The 17,540-nt window shown below is 61.6% G+C and overlaps 1 protein-coding gene across 11 annotated transcripts in view; it reads right to left on the bottom strand.

The window, feature by feature from the left end:
• Window positions 1-955: 955 nt before the first annotated feature.
• NPHP4 (nephrocystin 4) overlaps window positions 956-17,540 on the bottom strand; it is a 107,089-nt gene continuing 90,504 nt past the window's right edge. For 7 of the 11 annotated variants that reach the window (XM_032303789.1, XM_032303788.1, XM_032303791.1 and 4 more), the window contains 12 exons: window positions 16,578-16,703; window positions 13,933-14,144; window positions 10,248-10,474; window positions 9,732-9,918; window positions 8,867-8,950; window positions 5,654-5,810; window positions 4,998-5,083; window positions 4,368-4,453; window positions 3,287-3,458; window positions 2,409-2,588; window positions 2,009-2,152; window positions 956-1,492 (listed from right to left, as the gene is read on the bottom strand). In XM_032303789.1, coding sequence (XP_032159680.1) covers window positions 1,352-1,492; window positions 2,009-2,152; window positions 2,409-2,588; window positions 3,287-3,458; window positions 4,368-4,453; window positions 4,998-5,083; window positions 5,654-5,810; window positions 8,867-8,950; window positions 9,732-9,918; window positions 10,248-10,474; window positions 13,933-14,144; window positions 16,578-16,703 — 1,802 coding nt within the window. In that variant the 3' untranslated portion in view covers window positions 956-1,351. Of the gene's footprint in view, window positions 1,493-2,008; window positions 2,153-2,408; window positions 2,589-3,286; window positions 3,487-4,367; window positions 4,454-4,997; window positions 5,084-5,653; window positions 5,811-8,866; window positions 8,951-9,731; window positions 9,919-10,247; window positions 10,475-13,932; window positions 14,145-16,577; window positions 16,704-17,540 lie in introns of those variants that run through there. The other 4 variants (XM_032303792.1, XM_032303795.1, XM_032303797.1 and 1 more) reach the window with 3 other exon arrangements.

Genomic DNA, 17,540 nt, shown 5'->3' with positions numbered 1-17,540 from the left:
AACATGGCACCTGGCATCCGGCCACGGGGCTGCCTGGACGACCCGCTCTCCGGGGCCCGCTCAGTCGTCTCCGAGCACATCCCAGCCCTGGGTCTCGCTCCTCACCGCAGGAAGCCTCCGCATTCGAGGCGCCCCAGAGACCCACCCCCCACAGGCTTGCTCCCGCGGGGGGCTGGCCAGCATTTGCCGCCTTCTCGTGGCCCAGAACCGGGAATAGCCTGGCCGGCCGCTCGCCAGGGCTCAGGCTCCCCTGCTTCCTTCTCAGCCGCATTCGCAACTAACGGAAAGTCACATTTTCCTATAAAACCACACGGGGCTCTCTCGGCTCTGCTCAGCCTCCGTCGTCCTGCCCTCCGCCTCCCAGTGGGCCTCCAGCCTGGCCGCTTCTCCTCCCCACCCGCAGCTGTGGCCACGGCTGTGCGCATTCCCCTGCTCCCGCCGCTCAGTAACAACGCTCCCAGCGATCCGCACACAACACCCAAAAGGAGGGCCGCTCCCAGGCCCCTTGGAGCCAGGTGCGGCCACGTGACCGGGTTCTGGCCAATGGGATTCTGGCGGACAGAAAAAGGTTCCTTGCCCGGGGTGTCCCCATCCTAATCCCTGGAAGCTGTGACTGAGTGACCTGACAGAAGGGGACTTTGCAGGTGGAATTCAGGTAAGGATCTGGAGACGAAGCGGTCATCTCGAGTTTCTCGGTGGACCGGTGTAATCACAGGGGTCCTTACTGTGCCGGGCGGGCGGGAGGGTGGCCAGGACAACGGGAGCCATGACCCACAGAGGCAGAGGTCAGGTGCCTCACCTGCTCCGTCAGGCCCAAGCCAACTCGCCGGGGGGCCAGAGGCCCCCGGCCACCCCACTGTGTTGTTGTCCTCAAGAGAAATCCGTGCTTATGCCTGGTTATGTCAGAGCATCTGACGAGGTTGAAAACAAGAGAAAACACTCAAGAAACCATCAATAGAGAAAACAGGTCAAAGTTTAGTATTTCATACACAACTTAAAAAAAGGTATGAAAGAATACCAATATGAACATTGCATAGCAAATAATGTGTGTACAAAACCCAGTAAGAAAACATAATTTTATCATCTAAGATGGTTCATAAAATACATCTCACTATAAAGCAAATCGACACGTCACAGGCAGCGACACCTGCCCGGGTGCAGCGGAGAGGAGCCTCATGCTTCTGGGCGCCGAGCCCCCCACCCCAGGACGCCGGGGGCCTCGGCGCACGGCTGGGTGGTCCCCCCGCCCTCACCAGCAGCCCATGCAGGTCAGGGGAGGAGGACCCAGAACTGGCGCGCACGAGTCTGTCGCTGCGCAGCGGGGGGCAGGGGAGCACGGCCGGCGGCTCCCCTACTGGTAGGTGACCTTCACGCAAAACGCCTCTTCGTTCTTGTCCTCGTGGTCGTTGATGTAAATCAGGATCTCCTCCTCCCCGGCGCTGTCCCGGGGAGCGAACCGCAGGCCGATGGTGTAGGTCTCCCCTCCCCCGACCTGGAAGCAAGCATCCAGTCCAAGCCCTACCCCGGCCGCCGCCCTCTCCTCCCGCAGGCTCCGCAGCCGCAGACCCGGACAGAGGAGCTTTAGCTGAGGCCCCAGACCCCGAGGCCCAAGGCCGCGGGACTCCAGGCACCTGCTGTTCTGAGCTGAACCACACGGGCGGTCGCTTTGCAGTAACACCCTCCCCTGACTGTGGCGAGCTGTACTCGCAACAGAGAAAAGGCTAACTCGCAGGCACTTACGGACAAAACTGTGGATCATCTGCAGGGCAGGTGAGCCAGCAGGCCCCTGCAACGGGGCCCAGATGTGGGGGCCCCAGAAGCACAGGCAGAAGAGCTCAAAGGGGGGGACCTGGCCCCCCACACCCAGTACCTTCCCCAGGCCAGATTGGCACTGCCCCCCAACCGGACTCTCTCCAGACCGCCTCCAAATGCGGGCCGGGGCTCCCGGGAGCAGCAGAGCCCGAACTCCCGGCCCCACAGCCCGGGCCGCCCCGCACAGCGCCCGCACCTGGAAGGAGTCCTCCCTGAACTGCAGCAGGTCCGGGCGGTCGCTGTGCAGGTGGAAGGTCCTCGCGGAGGGGTAGGGGTTGGTGTAGGTGATACGCTTGTTGGCGCCTTTGCAGTCCCCCGCGGCCAGTGTGATCTCGAAAGCCTGTGGGGGCGGCAGCATCAGGCTGAGCCTGCCCCGCACGTGCGGCCCGACCTGGGGCTTCTCCCTAAACGCGACAGACCCCCGCGGAGGGGGCTCACCCTGCAGAAGCAACCACACCCCAACCCCCAGGCTGCGGAGGAGGAAACTCCCACCTGAGACCAGGTCACAGGACCGGACAGACCCCGAGGCCCAAGGCCGCGGGACATCAGGTGACATCAGGTGACCCAACATCCCCACCTCACATGCCCCTCCTGACCTTAGAAATGAGCGGTGGGCGGCAAGAGAGGCACACGAGCCACGAGGCCACCAGCTGGTGGTAGTCCACGTCGACCAGGTTAAGGTGGATGAAGCGGCTCCCCGCCCTCCGGGGCCTCACCGCGACGTGCAGGTCCTGCACCGCATGCGGCGGCAGCGCGAACACACCCTTGGGGTCCGTCTGGGAACGGCAGGAGAGGCGGGGTGGGAGGCGGTGCCCGCACTGTGCAGACCACAGGTTCCTCGACGCCCGCAGCCCAGGCCGCAGAGAGACCCCCAAGGGAGCCCCAGCTACTCGGGTGTTGGGGGGACCAGGACTACATGGCCTGCGAGAGGGCAGGAGGGGCCCGAGTGATACATCTGAGAGCAGACCCGGCCACGCGGTCAGGCCCGCAGCACGTCTCAGTCTGCATCACCACGCGTGCGTCCCTCCGTGTGGCCGCGGTGCCCCAAGAACCAGAGCCGCCCCAGCCGAGGGAGAGCTCAGCGAGCTCCAGCGCCAAAGCCTGGCAAGGAGTCTGCACGGCCCATGTTATCCAGACGCACAGCTGCGGCTGAATTAATTCCAGACCTGCTATTAGTATTTGCCTACCAGTATTTCTAAAAACTCGCCTCTGGGGTGTACAGATCAGTCACCCCGCAACGGGCCTCTGGGGTGTACAGATCAGTCACCCCGCGACGGGCCTCTGGGGTGTACAGATCAGTCACCCCGCGACGGCGTATCCAGGAAAAGGCAACGGGTGCGAAAGCTCTGCCAGGAGTCCCGGAGGAGCCGGGAGCCTGTCCCAGGACCCACGCCGGCTGGAGCCAGTCCCCATACCGTCCGTTCCCAGGGTGGGGTGCGGACGGCGAGAGGCCAGAGAGCACCCAGGGACCCACCTTCAGCTCCTGGGGGTGCGAGGTGAAAGCCTGCACTCTCCTAACTGCCTGGGTCCCCCGAAGGACAAGGGACAGCCGGGTCCGCTGGCCTGTGACACAGGAGACGTCCACACGCTGCAAGGAGTGGAGGTGGACCTGCCACACCTGGACAGGCGTCGCCAGCCAGCGGTCCCTGCGCGGGACAGAAGCCGTTACCAGCCCCGGGGAGGACAGGGGCCAAGATGACAAAGGAGCCAGGAAGAGGCCGAGAAGGTGGCCGGGAGGACAGGGGCCAAGGAGACGGGGGGAGCCCGGCTGTCGTCACCCCCGCAGCCACCTTCCCAACTCTGAAGGCCACTTCGACTCTGCACCACGACACCAGCACAAATGACAATGTGGGCTTCTGCCAGACATGCCACCGTCCCAAACCAGGTGGTCTGGGGTGACGCCTGGGGACAGCAGCACCCCGAAGGGTCTGTGGGCTTGGAGGTCACGCCGGCCAGAGCTCATGGGCCCCGTCCTAGCTGCCTAGAGCCGCAGGAGGATACCAACCCCCCTGTAAGTGAGGCTCAGTAACGCCGTCCCCCGGGTTCATCCTCACGGTCCGAGACAGGCACTGAGCACAGTTATCCCCCATTCTCAGATGTCCCATTCCGAAGCCCCCAGCCTGGCTGAGTTTTAAAATATCCTCCTTCAAGGTACTAGAACAGGAGACTTCGTGGAAAAGATAAAGGAACAGGGTCATCTCAGCGGAGTGGGAGAAGCAGGAGGCGATGTGATCACCGTCTCAGGCACGGAAGGGTAACGACCCCCACCCTCGCCTCCCCTGGTCAGAGCCGGACACTGCACTGGGGCAGATGCCGCCTCGAGTTTCTCTCTTTGGTGGGCTCTCCACGCGTCCCTTAGGCCACCAGTGCCGCTCTGATCAGAGGGCGCCCTTTGCGAGGCCCCTGCCAGCCCCGGGGTCTCCCCTCCCGTGGCCACAGGCCCGACAGGAGCCCCGTCCGGAGCTGGGAGAGCTGGCGAGCCCTTCCAACACTCCACCTGCTTCCCACCCCCACCCACCCCTCCAGACCACCAGGGTTTGGGTCCACGGACTTACGCGTAAACAGTGACAAAGAAGTCTTTGCTCTCTGGGCTTGGACCACTAGCCACCTTCAGGAACACGTCCCGTGGCTCCCCGAGGCTCTGGTGGACACGGGAGCGCCCTCAGAAGCCTGCCTGCCTCCCCGCTCCAAGCCCAGCCCCCTGAGCCTGCATGAAGCGGAAGCAGCAGGGACCAGGCTCCCTCCCTCCCAACAGGTGTTTAATTTTCGGTACTAGTCAGAATTCACTGTTGTTGGGTTTTTTTTTTCACTGCAGAAAAGAAAATCATTAACTTCTTGATTTCACATTGAGTTCCGTAATTCTATTCTGCGGGAGAATTTATCCAGTCTCCTAACCAGTCATAACACAATTATTGCCCTTACTCTGTACACAATGGCAATTAATAAGGGGCTTAATTACCACTCACTTTGCTTCAACCCTTTTTTATTTAAATTCAGATAATCAAAGAACTGATTGCTGGCAGAAAAGATGAACACTCCTGCATAAATCTCCCAGGGATGTCAACACAGCCCGTCAGCGCCTTAGGAAGACCCCACTCAACTGAGAGCTACAACGAAGAGGCTGCAGGAGGCCAGGGGCTCAGACGACAGGGGACGGGCAGGGGGACGGGCTCGGCAGAACTCACCACATTCTGGGTCTCACAGATGACATTGGGGTCGCTACATCGGACATGGACCGGGGGTTCCTCACCAGGTCGTCCCACGGGAGCACCTGGGGTGGGGAATATCCAGAACCAATGTCTTTTCTGGGCAGGCCTGGGCAGTGTCACGTCGCTGGCTGGGGCAGGCCTGGCCCATCACAGGTCCTCAGCGGACTAGGAAAGGGGCAACGCCACCCTCCCCCAGTCCCATCTGCACAGGACTGGCACTCTTGCCGTAAGCCGTGTCCTTGGGGATTCATCTGAAGGGAGTGACCAAAAGTAAATGGGGGGACTGCGGAGTAAGGTGCCCGACACTGAAGACACCGTCGTGTTCCGGAGGCCCCAGACCGGAACCAGACAAGCGACTCGGCAGTAGAAGGCCCAAGTATGCTCCGGGCACAGCCCTCAGGGCCACGGATTTCAGGAGGAATCAGCCAGCCGAGGGCACACCTGCCGTCTCAGAGGACGCAAAGAGGTCACCATTGCAAAGGACAGAGGCAGGTGGCAGAATTTACAGGCAGGTCACGGGCCGGCGTAGAGCCTCACGGGAGAACACGAGGATGCCTGTCACCACCCTCAGGGAAAAACCTTCTCCACCCGCTGAACTTGCGAACACCGCTGCGGGGACAGATGGGACCTGCCTGGAAGTGTGTGCCAGGGAGGCAGGCGGATGGCCTTCTTCAGGAAGGTGAGCTCCGGGTGGTAGAAGCGGAAAACCTGGTCCACCACGTGGGGCTGGGTCTCCACGATGAGGCAGAGCACGGCGAGGGGCTTGCCGCCGCTGCCCCGGAACGAGACCTGCCAAGACAGCAGCCGGCGCCGGCGTCAGGACCAGCCGGCGGGCCCGCAGACAGCTCCGAGGGGCCACTCGCCCCCGCGAGGAGGGAGGGACAGTGAGAACGGGGCATGGAGCCTGCAGGTGCCCACACTGAGGGGACGGGCCGGCGAAGGACCGCGCGCAAGTGCTCTTGGGACGCACTCATCGCACGGGGCTGCCGCCACTGCTAGTTCCCGGCACGGCGCACGCCCCAGTGCCCACTGGAAGGTCTGTGGCCCCAACGGCAGACGCTCTCAGCCGCCACCCCAGCTCCAGCATGCTGCCGTGCGCGTGCAGGGAAGCCGCTCGGAGGGGCTGATGCTCACCTCACCAGGTCCCCGTGCGTGTGGTGGACCATGAGCCCTTGAGCTCTTTGATTCCAGAGGGTAAAAGGACCTAAACCAAAGAGGCTAAAAATATAAACCTCTTTTAAAAATTTAAAAAAAAAAAAAAAAAAAAGGCTGCTGGGGCACCTGGGTGGCTCAGTCGGTTACGCATCCAGCGCTTAGTCTCGGCTCTGGTGGCGAGACTGAGCCCACATCAGGCTCTGCGCTTAGCAGGGCGTCTGCTTCAGAGTCTCTCTCTGCCCCCCAGCCCCGTGCACACGAGCTCCCTCTCACGCTCTCAAAACTAAATAAATCTTTAAAAAAGAAAAAAAGAAAGAACAAGTATCTTTATTCCCCAACTCAGTCTGGCCCCGAGCCCTCCGGGCCCCCGAACGAGGGCAGGCAGGAAGCCCCGCCCCGGAGGCAGCCTCCCCACATCGACACAGCTCCCGGGCCTCCGGACAAGTCTTCCACACAGGGAAGACACGATTACCGTGAAATCTTTCAGATGCACGCATACAAAAAGCTAGAATATGTAAAAACCTGTTGAAGTCCTAAATCGTAACAGGACGGCCACCAGGGGCCGAAATCCCCGCCGGGCTGGACCCGCCAGCCCCACGGTGAGCTCCGGGTGCCCTGCCATGCCCGCCCGGGGAAGCCCCCTTCCGGACCCTGCGGGCACCGCCCTGGCTTGTCCTTGCGGTCTTCCCACCTTCAGATCCTTGCGCCATGCTGCGCTTGGTGGGGCCTGGCCAGAGTTCCACCCGGCGTCTCCCCATCTTGCGGGACAGCAGCTTCCGCAAGCTCAGTGGCTGCCCCGTCACCTGTGCCCTGATGCTCTGGCCACAAGGGCACCCACACACCGAGACCCTGTGTGTATCCAGCGGCTGTCCCAGCCTCTGCCCCCGGCCACCACCCCCCTTGCCCTCCCCTGCTCTGGCCACAGTTCTGTTCCCCTGGCTGCTCCTAGAAGCACAGGGGACAGCCCGGCTCTGGTCAGCTTCAGCCAGCAACCCGTCCCTGTCCCACAGCGGCAGCTCCTCCCACAGGGGGGCTTGGATCCAGGATGTGATTTTCCGCAGAGCAGCCCCAGCAGTGCCAGGCGGCCCCCTCCTCCAGGCGGGGTCCCAGGCTGACTGCCCGCTCTGTGACCGAGTCCTAGTATTTCCAGCTCGGCCCGCTGCTCCCCAGCACAGGGGGCGCAGGCAGCCATTCTGGCCGAGTCTACCTCCTTGAAAGCCTGGAGTTCTGGTTTTACCCTTCCAGTGACCTGGTTAACACGTGAGCCATTAACCTAGTTAACAGTGCTTGGAAAGGGATGGCGGTGGCAGGGAGCGGGCAGCTCCAGCGCCCGGTGCCTCCCACAGACAAGAAGCAGCAAACGTACCCCTGTGCCTTCACAAGGAGACTCCACAACACTGACGTCTCTAGAGGCTGCTGGGGCGTAATTCGGTGCTGTGAGCGCTGACCAGTGAGATGGCAGAGCTCAGTGTTCATCTGGACTCTCCTGGTATAAATTATCTCAGGGCAACCAAACTGCTGGGGGGAAATCCTTGTCTACGGCAGAATCCCCGCCAAGGAGTCCGGGAAGAATGGAGCGAGTGGAACGCCCCCATTCCCCAGCCGCAAGCGCATGCGGGCCATGACGCCGAGGGGAGAAGAGACACGGGGCCCTGGGCTCCGCGGGCCGGACGCACCCGAACCACACGTGGGAAGACAAGGAAGCACAGGGTAGACGCGCGGCGACTCAGAGGGTCTGACCGGCGCAGGGGCAGCAGCACACGGCCAGGCCACGAGTCCTTACCGGTTAGGGACACGCACTGAGCTAACACAGGTGAACTCATACCATTTCTGGGGTCTGCCTGCAAACGCCAAGTGCACGTACGGAGAGTGTGGTAGCCTCTGCGATTCCACCGAGAGCCCTACGGTAACGGCTGACATATTCCTTTTACGAGGCAAAGCTGGGCCTCCACGTTAGGTAAAATAAAGCACTTTCCACCGTGACGGGGATGTGGGCACAAGCAGCCTCCGCAGTGAGACAGGACACAGGCCTGCAACCGGGCGCCGGCTTCCCATCGGGACTCACTGAAATAATCTGTTCTCGGGGCAGGGGAGGAGCAAAGCCTTTTGCTTTTGTTTTTACTTTCAAACTTCTTCTAAAGGCATTCATCTGCCCAGAAAAAAAGCCTCAGAAAGTCCTAAAAACAAGTGTCCTGAGCCCCCCCTCAGGACATCCTAGAAGCAAGGTGCTCCTCCCTTCTAGGCAGGATGCGTAGCAGTAACCCCACGTCCCACACTGATTCTAGGGACGTGGGGATGCCGTGGGCGAGGGTCAGGGGCCCGTCTCACCCCCGTGTGTGGTAGCCGCGTGCCGGGACACTGTCCTCGCAGGGCGTGCGGCAGGCACCCGGAGCACCACGGGCTACAAGGTGCCAGTGGTCAGTGAGAGGCTTCCGGGCCAGACACCCACGTGCAGGCTGGACCAGCGTCACCTGAAGCAGTCACTGCCCCATCAGAACAGGAAAAGCCACCTCCACGGGCCCTGCTTACCACCACCCCCACGCCGGTAGGTTCAAGGAAAGGCACAGGGCCAGGCCCCAGCAACCTACCAGCTGAGTCATGGACACGTCACCGGGTCCGCTCAGAGGACACCTGGCTCTCAGTGCAAGACCCCGGAGCTGTCAGGAGTCAGAGGGATCCTGCCCCCTTACCTTGGCATGCTTAGTGGACATCGCACTGGACTTCTGGGGCGACCCGGCATCCGTGCCCTTCTCAGATCTCAGCTCAGCAGAGGCCTGTGAGAAACCAGCCGGCACCAGCAGGTCACGAGACGAGGTCCGAGGGCGATGGGCCCTTCCACCTGTAGGACGGCTCCTGCCAGGGTGGAGGGCTCCCGTCCACGGTCTCATCTGTTCTCACAGCGTGGCCGGCCACGGCCAGGAACCAGCCCCACCCCCTGAAGAGGGAGCAGGGGCGGCCAAGAACCGTGAAGGCCCACCCGACACGCAAGCCGGCTCTGCCTGACATCTGCACGGGCCTTATGACCACTTGCCCAAAAGCGCATCCAAAGAGCCGCCACAGGATTCTGTGAGGCTCGGGGGGGGTGCCTCGAGCCCACTGAAGTGATCCCACAGAGCTGAGCCCAAAAGTTCAGCAAAGAAGATGAAACGCAGGCCCTGCACGCCCCACGGCCCCCACCCGTCGCACCGCGGGGACCACACACACCCGGCACTGGAAACCCCCAAGCCTGCACATCCTGCAGAGAAGCAAACGCTACAGAAGACGTGGGTAGACATTAACTGAGAACACAGAATGCTGCGAAGTTCCGGCCCATCAGCTCTTCTGAGGTGAGGGAGAGGTTCTGTGCCCGAGGGGTAGAGTACTCAGTCAGCCTTTCCCGAGGCCCCCGTGTGCACGCACACCCAGAGGCTAGTGGAGCAGGTGACCTCCGAAGGCTATGCGGTCTGAGCAGCATGGGGAGACACGTGGGAATGCCCCCCTTCCAATTTTTAGCCAAGTGGGACTTCCCCATGTGCCTAACAAGCCCGTCTGGCACTGGAAGAAAGGCCTACTCACCTGCACCAAGGCTGGCGACCCCACAGAGAAGGTCTGATATCGGAAGGGGATGTGGACGGTCTCCCGCGGACGTAGGAAGATCTGCGGGGCGAGGTTCCCTCGGAGATGGAACATGTCCTCTTCCACCGGTGTGTTCAGCTCAGCCGCGTCCTTGAAGTACCTCCACTCCCGACTGTCCTGGATGATGCTAAAAGGCAGGAAGAAATGGGCTCTGACACCGTCCAGACTGATGCTAGAAGATGGGGAGACACGGCTCTGAGATGGTCCCAGTGATGCTAGAAGATGGGGAGACACGGCTCTGAGACCGTCCCGGGTGATACTACGAGGCAGGGAGACACGGCTCTGAGGCAAAGATGGTCTTCCTGCTGAGTCCCCTGCCCGCCCATGAGAGCCAGCACTTGGGACCATGGGCAAAAGCCAAGACCCCTCGAGGGTCGAGAGCGGCTCAGCTTTCATCTCAGGGAGAACCCGAGCCTCCCAGGGGCACCCGCTCGTGGGGCCGCCGCTCACACCCACCTGAGCTCCGGGTTGTCCACGTCGATGGTCACGGTGTGCTGCACGTTGTGGGGGTTCTTGAGGGCGAACTCGAAGAACTCGGCAGTGCCCGGAGTGACGTGGATCGTGTGTGTGGTGGTGATGGCCAGGCTCAGGGCGCTGGAGATGCTCTCGGCCTTCGTCCGCTCCCGATAGGCAGCAATGACCTGCAGGTCGCGTGCGTGCTGGGCGCGGACGCTCTGCCGAGCCTGCGGACACAGGGGCCAAACCAGGTCACAGTCCTGGGCTTACTCTCCTTCCCGAGGGCCATTCGGCCACCTCTCCCACTCCCTAAATTCTTCCCGGAATCCCCACCACCCCCTTCCTCAGCCTCCTGAGTTGGATGGGACCGGCCGACCCCAGGTCCAGAGGACAGAAAACAGGTCTATGCGGCTCTCCTGGCCTCTCTCTGCTCTGCGGTGGTCTCCCCTGTAGGAGGCAGGGTCTGCCCCGCGTGCTCCCAAGAGAAGACAACCACCCACGAGGCCAGCTCTCCCAGTGGCCTCAAGGCTGGCATCTGGTCACACTGGAATCAGCAGCAGAGGTTTCTAACAAAAGAGGAAAACGCAGCCTCAAAGCTAGTAAGATGGGAGCTGGGCTCACTGACCAGGCCCCCAGCGTCATAGCAGGAGCCCCATGTGTGAGCAGGGGCCTGACGGACCCGAGCCAGGCCACGGTCCACTGGGCTGGCGCGCTGCCTCAGTGAGGCTCAGCCACGGGTCCTTCCCCACCTCCTTGCTCCGTGGCCTGGCTCGTGCGGCTTGGCTGACACGTGTTCTGGAGGCTGGAGGCTGGAGGCGGGCTTGTGTTTCCCATGGGACTTACACTGAAGAGTGAGGACCATGGAGGCTGCCCAGCAGGATCTAAGACCTCGTAGACCCCCCGCCCCGCACCGCTCTGTGCTGGGGAAGCAGCCGGGCCCCGTGCTGAGAACCTCTGAACGCGGAGGAGGCCCGACCGTCAGAAGGCAGAGGCCGTCTGAGCGCCTCTGGATTTCAACTCAACAAGTAAGGACCAAATTTGTTTTCGAAATTAAATTACTTTGGATACTGACTTTCCAACATCCCAAACTTTGGCCTTCCCCTCACAAGGGGGTTGAAGCTGAACCTTTCCTTTCTCCCTGGGGATCCGCAACAGGAGGTGGTTGTGTTCATATCTGAGGCCTCCCCACACAGACGACAGAGCTTCTTCGTGGAGTGTGGGACGGCCAGACATAGTCTAGGCTGAGAAACCTGAATTGAGACAGTGCATTATTCTGACCCACTCCCCAGCTGCAGGGTCAAACTCTGGACGGCCACCAGTGGACCATCCACCACAGGCTCTCAGGGAGAGGCTGGGGGCAGGGCACAGTGGCAGCCGCTCCCCAGTTCACCACACACCAGAGGGTGAAAAGCATGACCCTGGGGGTTGTGCGGAGGGATTCTCCTTGCCTGTCCTGTGTTGTTCTGTACCACAGAGGAAGCTGTCAGCAAGCCTGGCACCCCTAGCCTCCCTCTGCCCCACAGGACATGGGGAGACTTCTCTGATAGAAAGTTCTGGAGCAGGAACCAGGCAGGCCTAGCCCTGCCTTCCCTCAACCTTTCCCTTTGGGATCGAACTGGCTGGACACAGCTCTGGAGGCTCACCCTGCCCCTCACCAGCACAGGGGTCAGTGGCCCACGGCCGGACGCCTCGCCAGGGGGCTGGGCTCGAGCGTTAGCTCCGGGCTCCGTGTCAGAAGCGCCCCGGCCACAGAGAATGGTCCATTCTACTGCATCACCAGAGTCCCCAGTGACAGACGTGACACTGGTCCTGGTCCTCTCCGCCACAACGCTGCCTGACAGCTCATTCGGTTCAAAAGTCAGCCAGGCTGGGGTGAGGGCACTCAGTGGAGCCCTTGGGTCCCCACAAGTGGCAGAGCCCGGTGAGCAGGTCAAGGGTGGGCACCACACCCAACCAGAGCAATGAGACTGGCAAGCCTTTTGCCAGGATTTCTGGAAAGAAAGCTCGTCTTCGCATGGGATGAGTACACGATGGGGTTAGTGCCCCCAAACTGTTATTGTGCGGGACAACCCGAGGGCTGCAGGGGGTGGGCAGAGGGCAGAGGTGGGGGCTGGTCCCTGGGGCCCCAGGCCTGCCTGGTCAGTACCAGGCTCTGCGTGTGGGGCACCTGCTCAAACAGAATGGTGGGTCCGGAGTCCCAGCCAAGGGCCCTGGGGACGGCGCTGCTGCACAGCCTGCAGCCTCCGACGACCGCCACACGAGGAGAGAACCCACCAGCCCTTCTCCCCGGCTGGGGGCCCACGGAGAAGGTGCCCGGTCTTCCCACGGCTGGGGCTCCGCCGGCGCACACAGTGGCTGACGCGGACCAACAGCAGACGGTGGGGCCGGCTGCCGTCCGGATGCCACAGAAATGGAGCCACCCTCCTGCGGATGCTGGGACTGTCCCAGTAACAGCTGGGACACCAGCGCAGGCACCTGGCCCCACTCTGTGCTCAGGACTCCCCCAAGAAACCCCCAGACCATCAGCATGCCCGGCGCCCAGCGTCACCACCAGGGAAGCAGGCCACGCTCGGCGCTGCCCTCCGCCTCCCAGGCAGGCACAGCCCCCGGCCCGAGGCCCGCCGACTGCAGGAGCATCCGGCCCCGAGGTCCGGCCTGGGCCTCAGCTCCTTGACCACACACACCACCCCACCTCCAGCTCCCATCAGGCTGCCCGCTGTCGTCACGAACTCACAAACCCGTTTCCTGAGGAAGTCTGGGGGAAGCTGACGGGGGAACAGATGGCCACCGGGTCCCCACGACAGGTCCCTCACCATTGATTCTCCAGGCCTCCAGCCCAGGGAAACCATGACCGCCACCGGGTCCCCACGACAGGTCCCTCACCATTGATTCTCCAGGCCTCCAGCCCAGGGAAACCATGAGAATCTAGTGAAACATTTTCTTGTCTTCAGAAATCTAATGACATCCAAATTCACCGCTGAGCTGGGGGTGTGGGGAAGTGGGGGGCGGTGGGGACAGCCAACATAGCCGAGGGGCTGCCAGACATGCTCGCAGGCCTGGTCCCATCTTCTGCCACACCCCACACAGGAAGGCAGGAGCCCAGCCGCTGTGAGCACGGAGGGCCGAGCAGGGACGTCTTTCCAAACACCTGCCTGCCTTAACGTAAAGGATGATCCTCAGAGCTCTTTCTCAAGGCCCCTGTGGCTTCCTGACTCCAAGAACCCATCTCCTAGGTCTATGCTGCAAAATATGACGGGGTCTTCTCTAGATTTTTAGACAAAAATGGGAATTTTTCTGGTCGGAATGAATTCCTTGATTTGCACTGATGACCCATTCACAGCCCTGACCCCCAACATGGGGGCCCCTCAAAACCCCCTCAAGAACTTTCTTAAGAGCCCAGGTTATGGACACACATGTGTGCAGCCGAGCCGGACACAGGATCTCCAGGGCTAGAGCCCAAGAACCAGCTTTTATAAAAACTCTCCAAGTATCTGACTCTCCAGGGAAAACCTCCCTTGGTGGCTGAGAGCTCCGTCTCCCCTACATTCCACAAGTAGGATTCGGGGGTGGGGGTGGGGGGAGCCACGCAGAGAAGAACAGCCAGAGGACAAGGCCACTTCCATTCCCGACCGTGGCCCCCACGCAGGGACAGCCTGGGGCAGTGGGAGGTGGACAAGGGCCTCACCAACAGGCTGGCCCCCCAGCAGCTGAGCTCTCCTCCGGACTCCTGAAGGCGCACGGACCTCATCCGCTCCAGCTTGCGCCTGCGGACGGCGTCCCCCTCGCGGCTGGCACCCGGGGGCCCCTTGCTCCCGGGCTGCGTGCGTGTGAACAGCATGGCGGCCAGCTCACGGTCCACGTCCGCCAGCTTCTGGGCTTGGACCACATTTTTTACTGCTGGAAGGTTCAAAGAGGGAGCAAGAGATTAAGGTGTAGAATTTACTTCCTGCAAGCAAACCCAACAAGCTTCCAGCCACCTCACCCAGGGCAGGGGCTCAGCAGGCACCTTGCCCTCTCCTGTACCTTCGAGGACATTCATAAAGACAGCAACCCTGCAGGCTGGTCTCCACAGCGTCCCCCCCTTCACCAGCGTTTCAAATAAAGGAATTCTGATCTTGGTCCTTAGAGACAATTAATACACCATTAGGTGACTTTCCGGAGGAAAATAAAGGTCCGTGTTCTAAAAGCTGATGTTCTCTGGGTTCTCAAAGGCCGCTGACACCCCATCTAGGACGCAGCCCCCCCAGCGAGAGCCTCCTGACTCAGGGACCACTCAGAGCTCTCCAGACGCTGCCCCACCAGGTCCTCAGACCCCAGGTGTGCTCAGATCAGGACTCGGGGGCTCTGGTGAGCTGCCTGCTTGACCTGAAGCCCCAGCCCAGGTTGGGGTGGGGGACTCAGACCAGCCCGGCCCCCGGGGAACGGACTCCTCTGGGTGCCTCTGCTCAAACCCTGGACAGACACGGAAGCCGTGTGAGCAGACAGACAGACGCTGGAGCAGCAGAGGGGCCGCATTCTCTTCAGGTGACAAAGCCACACATGGCACACGTGAGCGCACAAGCGTACACACGAGCTTCCCGGACCGGCGCTCAAGCTGGCGCAGGCAGAAGAGAATGGGCACCCAACGTGGGCCCGGGCCCCCCCGAGCCTGAGGCACCCACAGCCCTGCAGGAAGTGAGCACCCTGCTGAATCTGCACGCTGGCCCCCCGCCGGCTCCCCATGTCTAGCCTCATACTGACGCGCTCTGTGCAATGGGAAAGCTCTTTCCCCGACTCACCCCTCCTTCCTCTGTCCCCTCTAACAAGGGCTGTTTGCGGTTCCTCACCACCATTTTAAAGCTATTCAATTGCTTTTCAGGTGTTATGAGTCGCTCTAGACAAGTAAAATGTCACCCCAAAATAATCTTTTGGGTGCAGGCATAGTGGGTGGGCCACCCCCCTCCACTGGGTCTGAGCAGCCCGAGGCCCACGGTCCCGAGGGAAGGGGACAAGCAAGCTGGGGGTTGACCAACGAGCTCCGGGTCAGACCGCATCACCCAGTGCCAAAGAGACCAGACATGAAATCCCAGCGCTGCTCAGAGCCTGGGAGCACTTGCTAAAACTCTGCACAACCTCCTAGTTGCTAAGCCTTGCCCGCTGGGGACGATGGACTCTCTAAGGGACCGTCCTCTCCTGTCTTCGCTCAAACAGGGAGAAGGGGACCAGGGACTTCAGAGACTCTCCGCTCACGCAACCGACACGAGTTACAGCTCGCTGCACGGCCTCGCCGAGCCTCCGACCTGCTGGGCCCCAAGGCGGGGCTTTCACAAACACGGCCACCGGTTCTCGGACCAGCCTGGGACAGAGAAGCCCTGATCCCAAGGTGGGAAATCCAGATTCTCACCCAAGTTCACCACCGTTTACCACACAACCAGCCAAGTCATCAACCTCCCCTGCCTTGGTTTCCTCAACACTGAACGGGAGAACACTCAGCCAGTGGGATCATGGGCCCTGGACCGCTCCGAGCGTCAGAGACTCTGGGGCCCCTCTCCCGGGAGAACACTCGAGCGCCCACAAAGTGTGTGCTGGCGCTTCAGAGCGCACAGGCTCCTAGAGGCCTCAAGGCTCTCACGGGCTACCGCACGGGGCCTCCCTCCTGGGCACAGGCTCCGGGACAACAGCGTCTGAGGACCATCAGCACAGGCAGCTCGGGGCAGCTGTGGAGCCGCGCCAGGGGGATCCACCCAAAGGGCACACCCGTTTTTCGTCCCACCAACTACTATGCTTCCAGGTCTGTGGGTGACTCGAGGAGACAGAAGACTTCAGACGCCCCCTGCTGTGGACAACATTCTTCCAAGTGTCGGCCTTAGTTTCCCAAGCACCACAACTGGTTCACTCCCCACAACATGGGGGCTTCAAACCAGTTTTTACAAACCATCAGGATCCTTGTTCAGCAGGGAGGCTGCCTCTCCCTCTCCCTCTGCCTGCCGCTCACGCTCCTTGTGCGTGCTCTCTCTCTAATAAATAAAAATAAAATCTTAAAAAAATAAAAAAAAAAAACAAAGAGAAACCAGTCTCTGTTCATCCTAGCCTTTTTTTCACTTTCTGCTCCCCTGAAGATGGGCAGCTAGAACCCAACACGGATGCCACGTGCAGGACGACAGCCCCGCCAGCTTCCACGGAGCCCTCTCTAGAACATTCCGGCTGTGACGCACGTGCTGACCCGCACAGATTGAGCGTCCACTGAGGCAGGCAGGGAACTGAGCTGGACACAACGGCCACCGCGCCCACCCCCGGATCACACATGTCCCTGCACACAGTCCCACCCGCCCCCACCCGGTGCCCACTCACGTCTCAGACCCCCACGCGTGAGGAGACTGCCTCCCACGAAGTGCCGGGCGCCGTCGTTCGAGATGACCCGTGACCTGGAAGGTGGCAACGAGCTCGACTTTCTCTCCGTCTGCTCGCACACGTGCCCTAAGTTAAAGACATCCCAGCAGAAGGTGTGAACACCCACAGGAGCGTGAGGAGACACACCAACTACCCTGCAGGGAGCTCAGGGTTCCAAAGGGCCCGTGCACACCCCCTGGCCCGCTGACACCCCCGAGCTCTGGATCTGCTTGGCAGTCGGGAGCTGGACGGCGGGCCTCTCTCCTGCGGGGTCAGAGCTCCCGGTGCTCACACCCTCACCCCTCCCTCCCTGCAGCGGGGCTCACACGTGCCCATGCCCACGCCTTGGAGGAGGCCTCTGTGCGCGTCTGCTAACATCGGACACACACTTGAAGGTCAACGAGCCTCAGCAAGCTAGAATCTTCTGGAGCTGTTTCCACACAGAAGCCTTGGCACGAAGCAGCACGCGGCTTCAGAGGGCCGGGCAGGAGCCTGGGGACAGAGCTCATGGCAGGCCTGCCCAGCTGGACGGCAAGCAGCGCCCCGCTAACCCCAGCGTGTGCGAGGCCCACGGAGGATAGAAGCCCAACCTCGGAGCCCATGACCCCTCTGCGCAGACATGACCCCCACCTCCGGGGAGGCAGGGCACAGCCGATGAAGTCGGATTCCAGAACGAACCCCCTCCACGTTCCGGACACAAAATGCTCACATTGTGAGCCTCCCTGATTCCGGCAGGATGGTGCTGAACGTCTGCAGGCCTGGCCGTCCTGGAGACCTTCCTGGGAGCCGCCGGAGGAGGTACCCGTTCCCCACCTCTCTGCACCCCTCCCTACCCGCCTCCACTCTGGCCCTGCGGGGGCACAGACAAGGACTTCACCCCCTCAGCTCCGCCCACGCCCGCCTCTGTCCCACAGGACAGTGCTA

The sequence above is a fragment of the Mustela erminea genome, chromosome 10, assembly GCF_009829155.1.
Source record: "Mustela erminea isolate mMusErm1 chromosome 10, mMusErm1.Pri, whole genome shotgun sequence".
NCBI classification, from domain to species: Eukaryota; Metazoa; Chordata; class Mammalia; order Carnivora; family Mustelidae; genus Mustela; species Mustela erminea.
The sequence above is the reverse complement of the archived record's forward strand: the minus strand, read 5'-3'. Positions and strand labels throughout refer to the sequence as shown.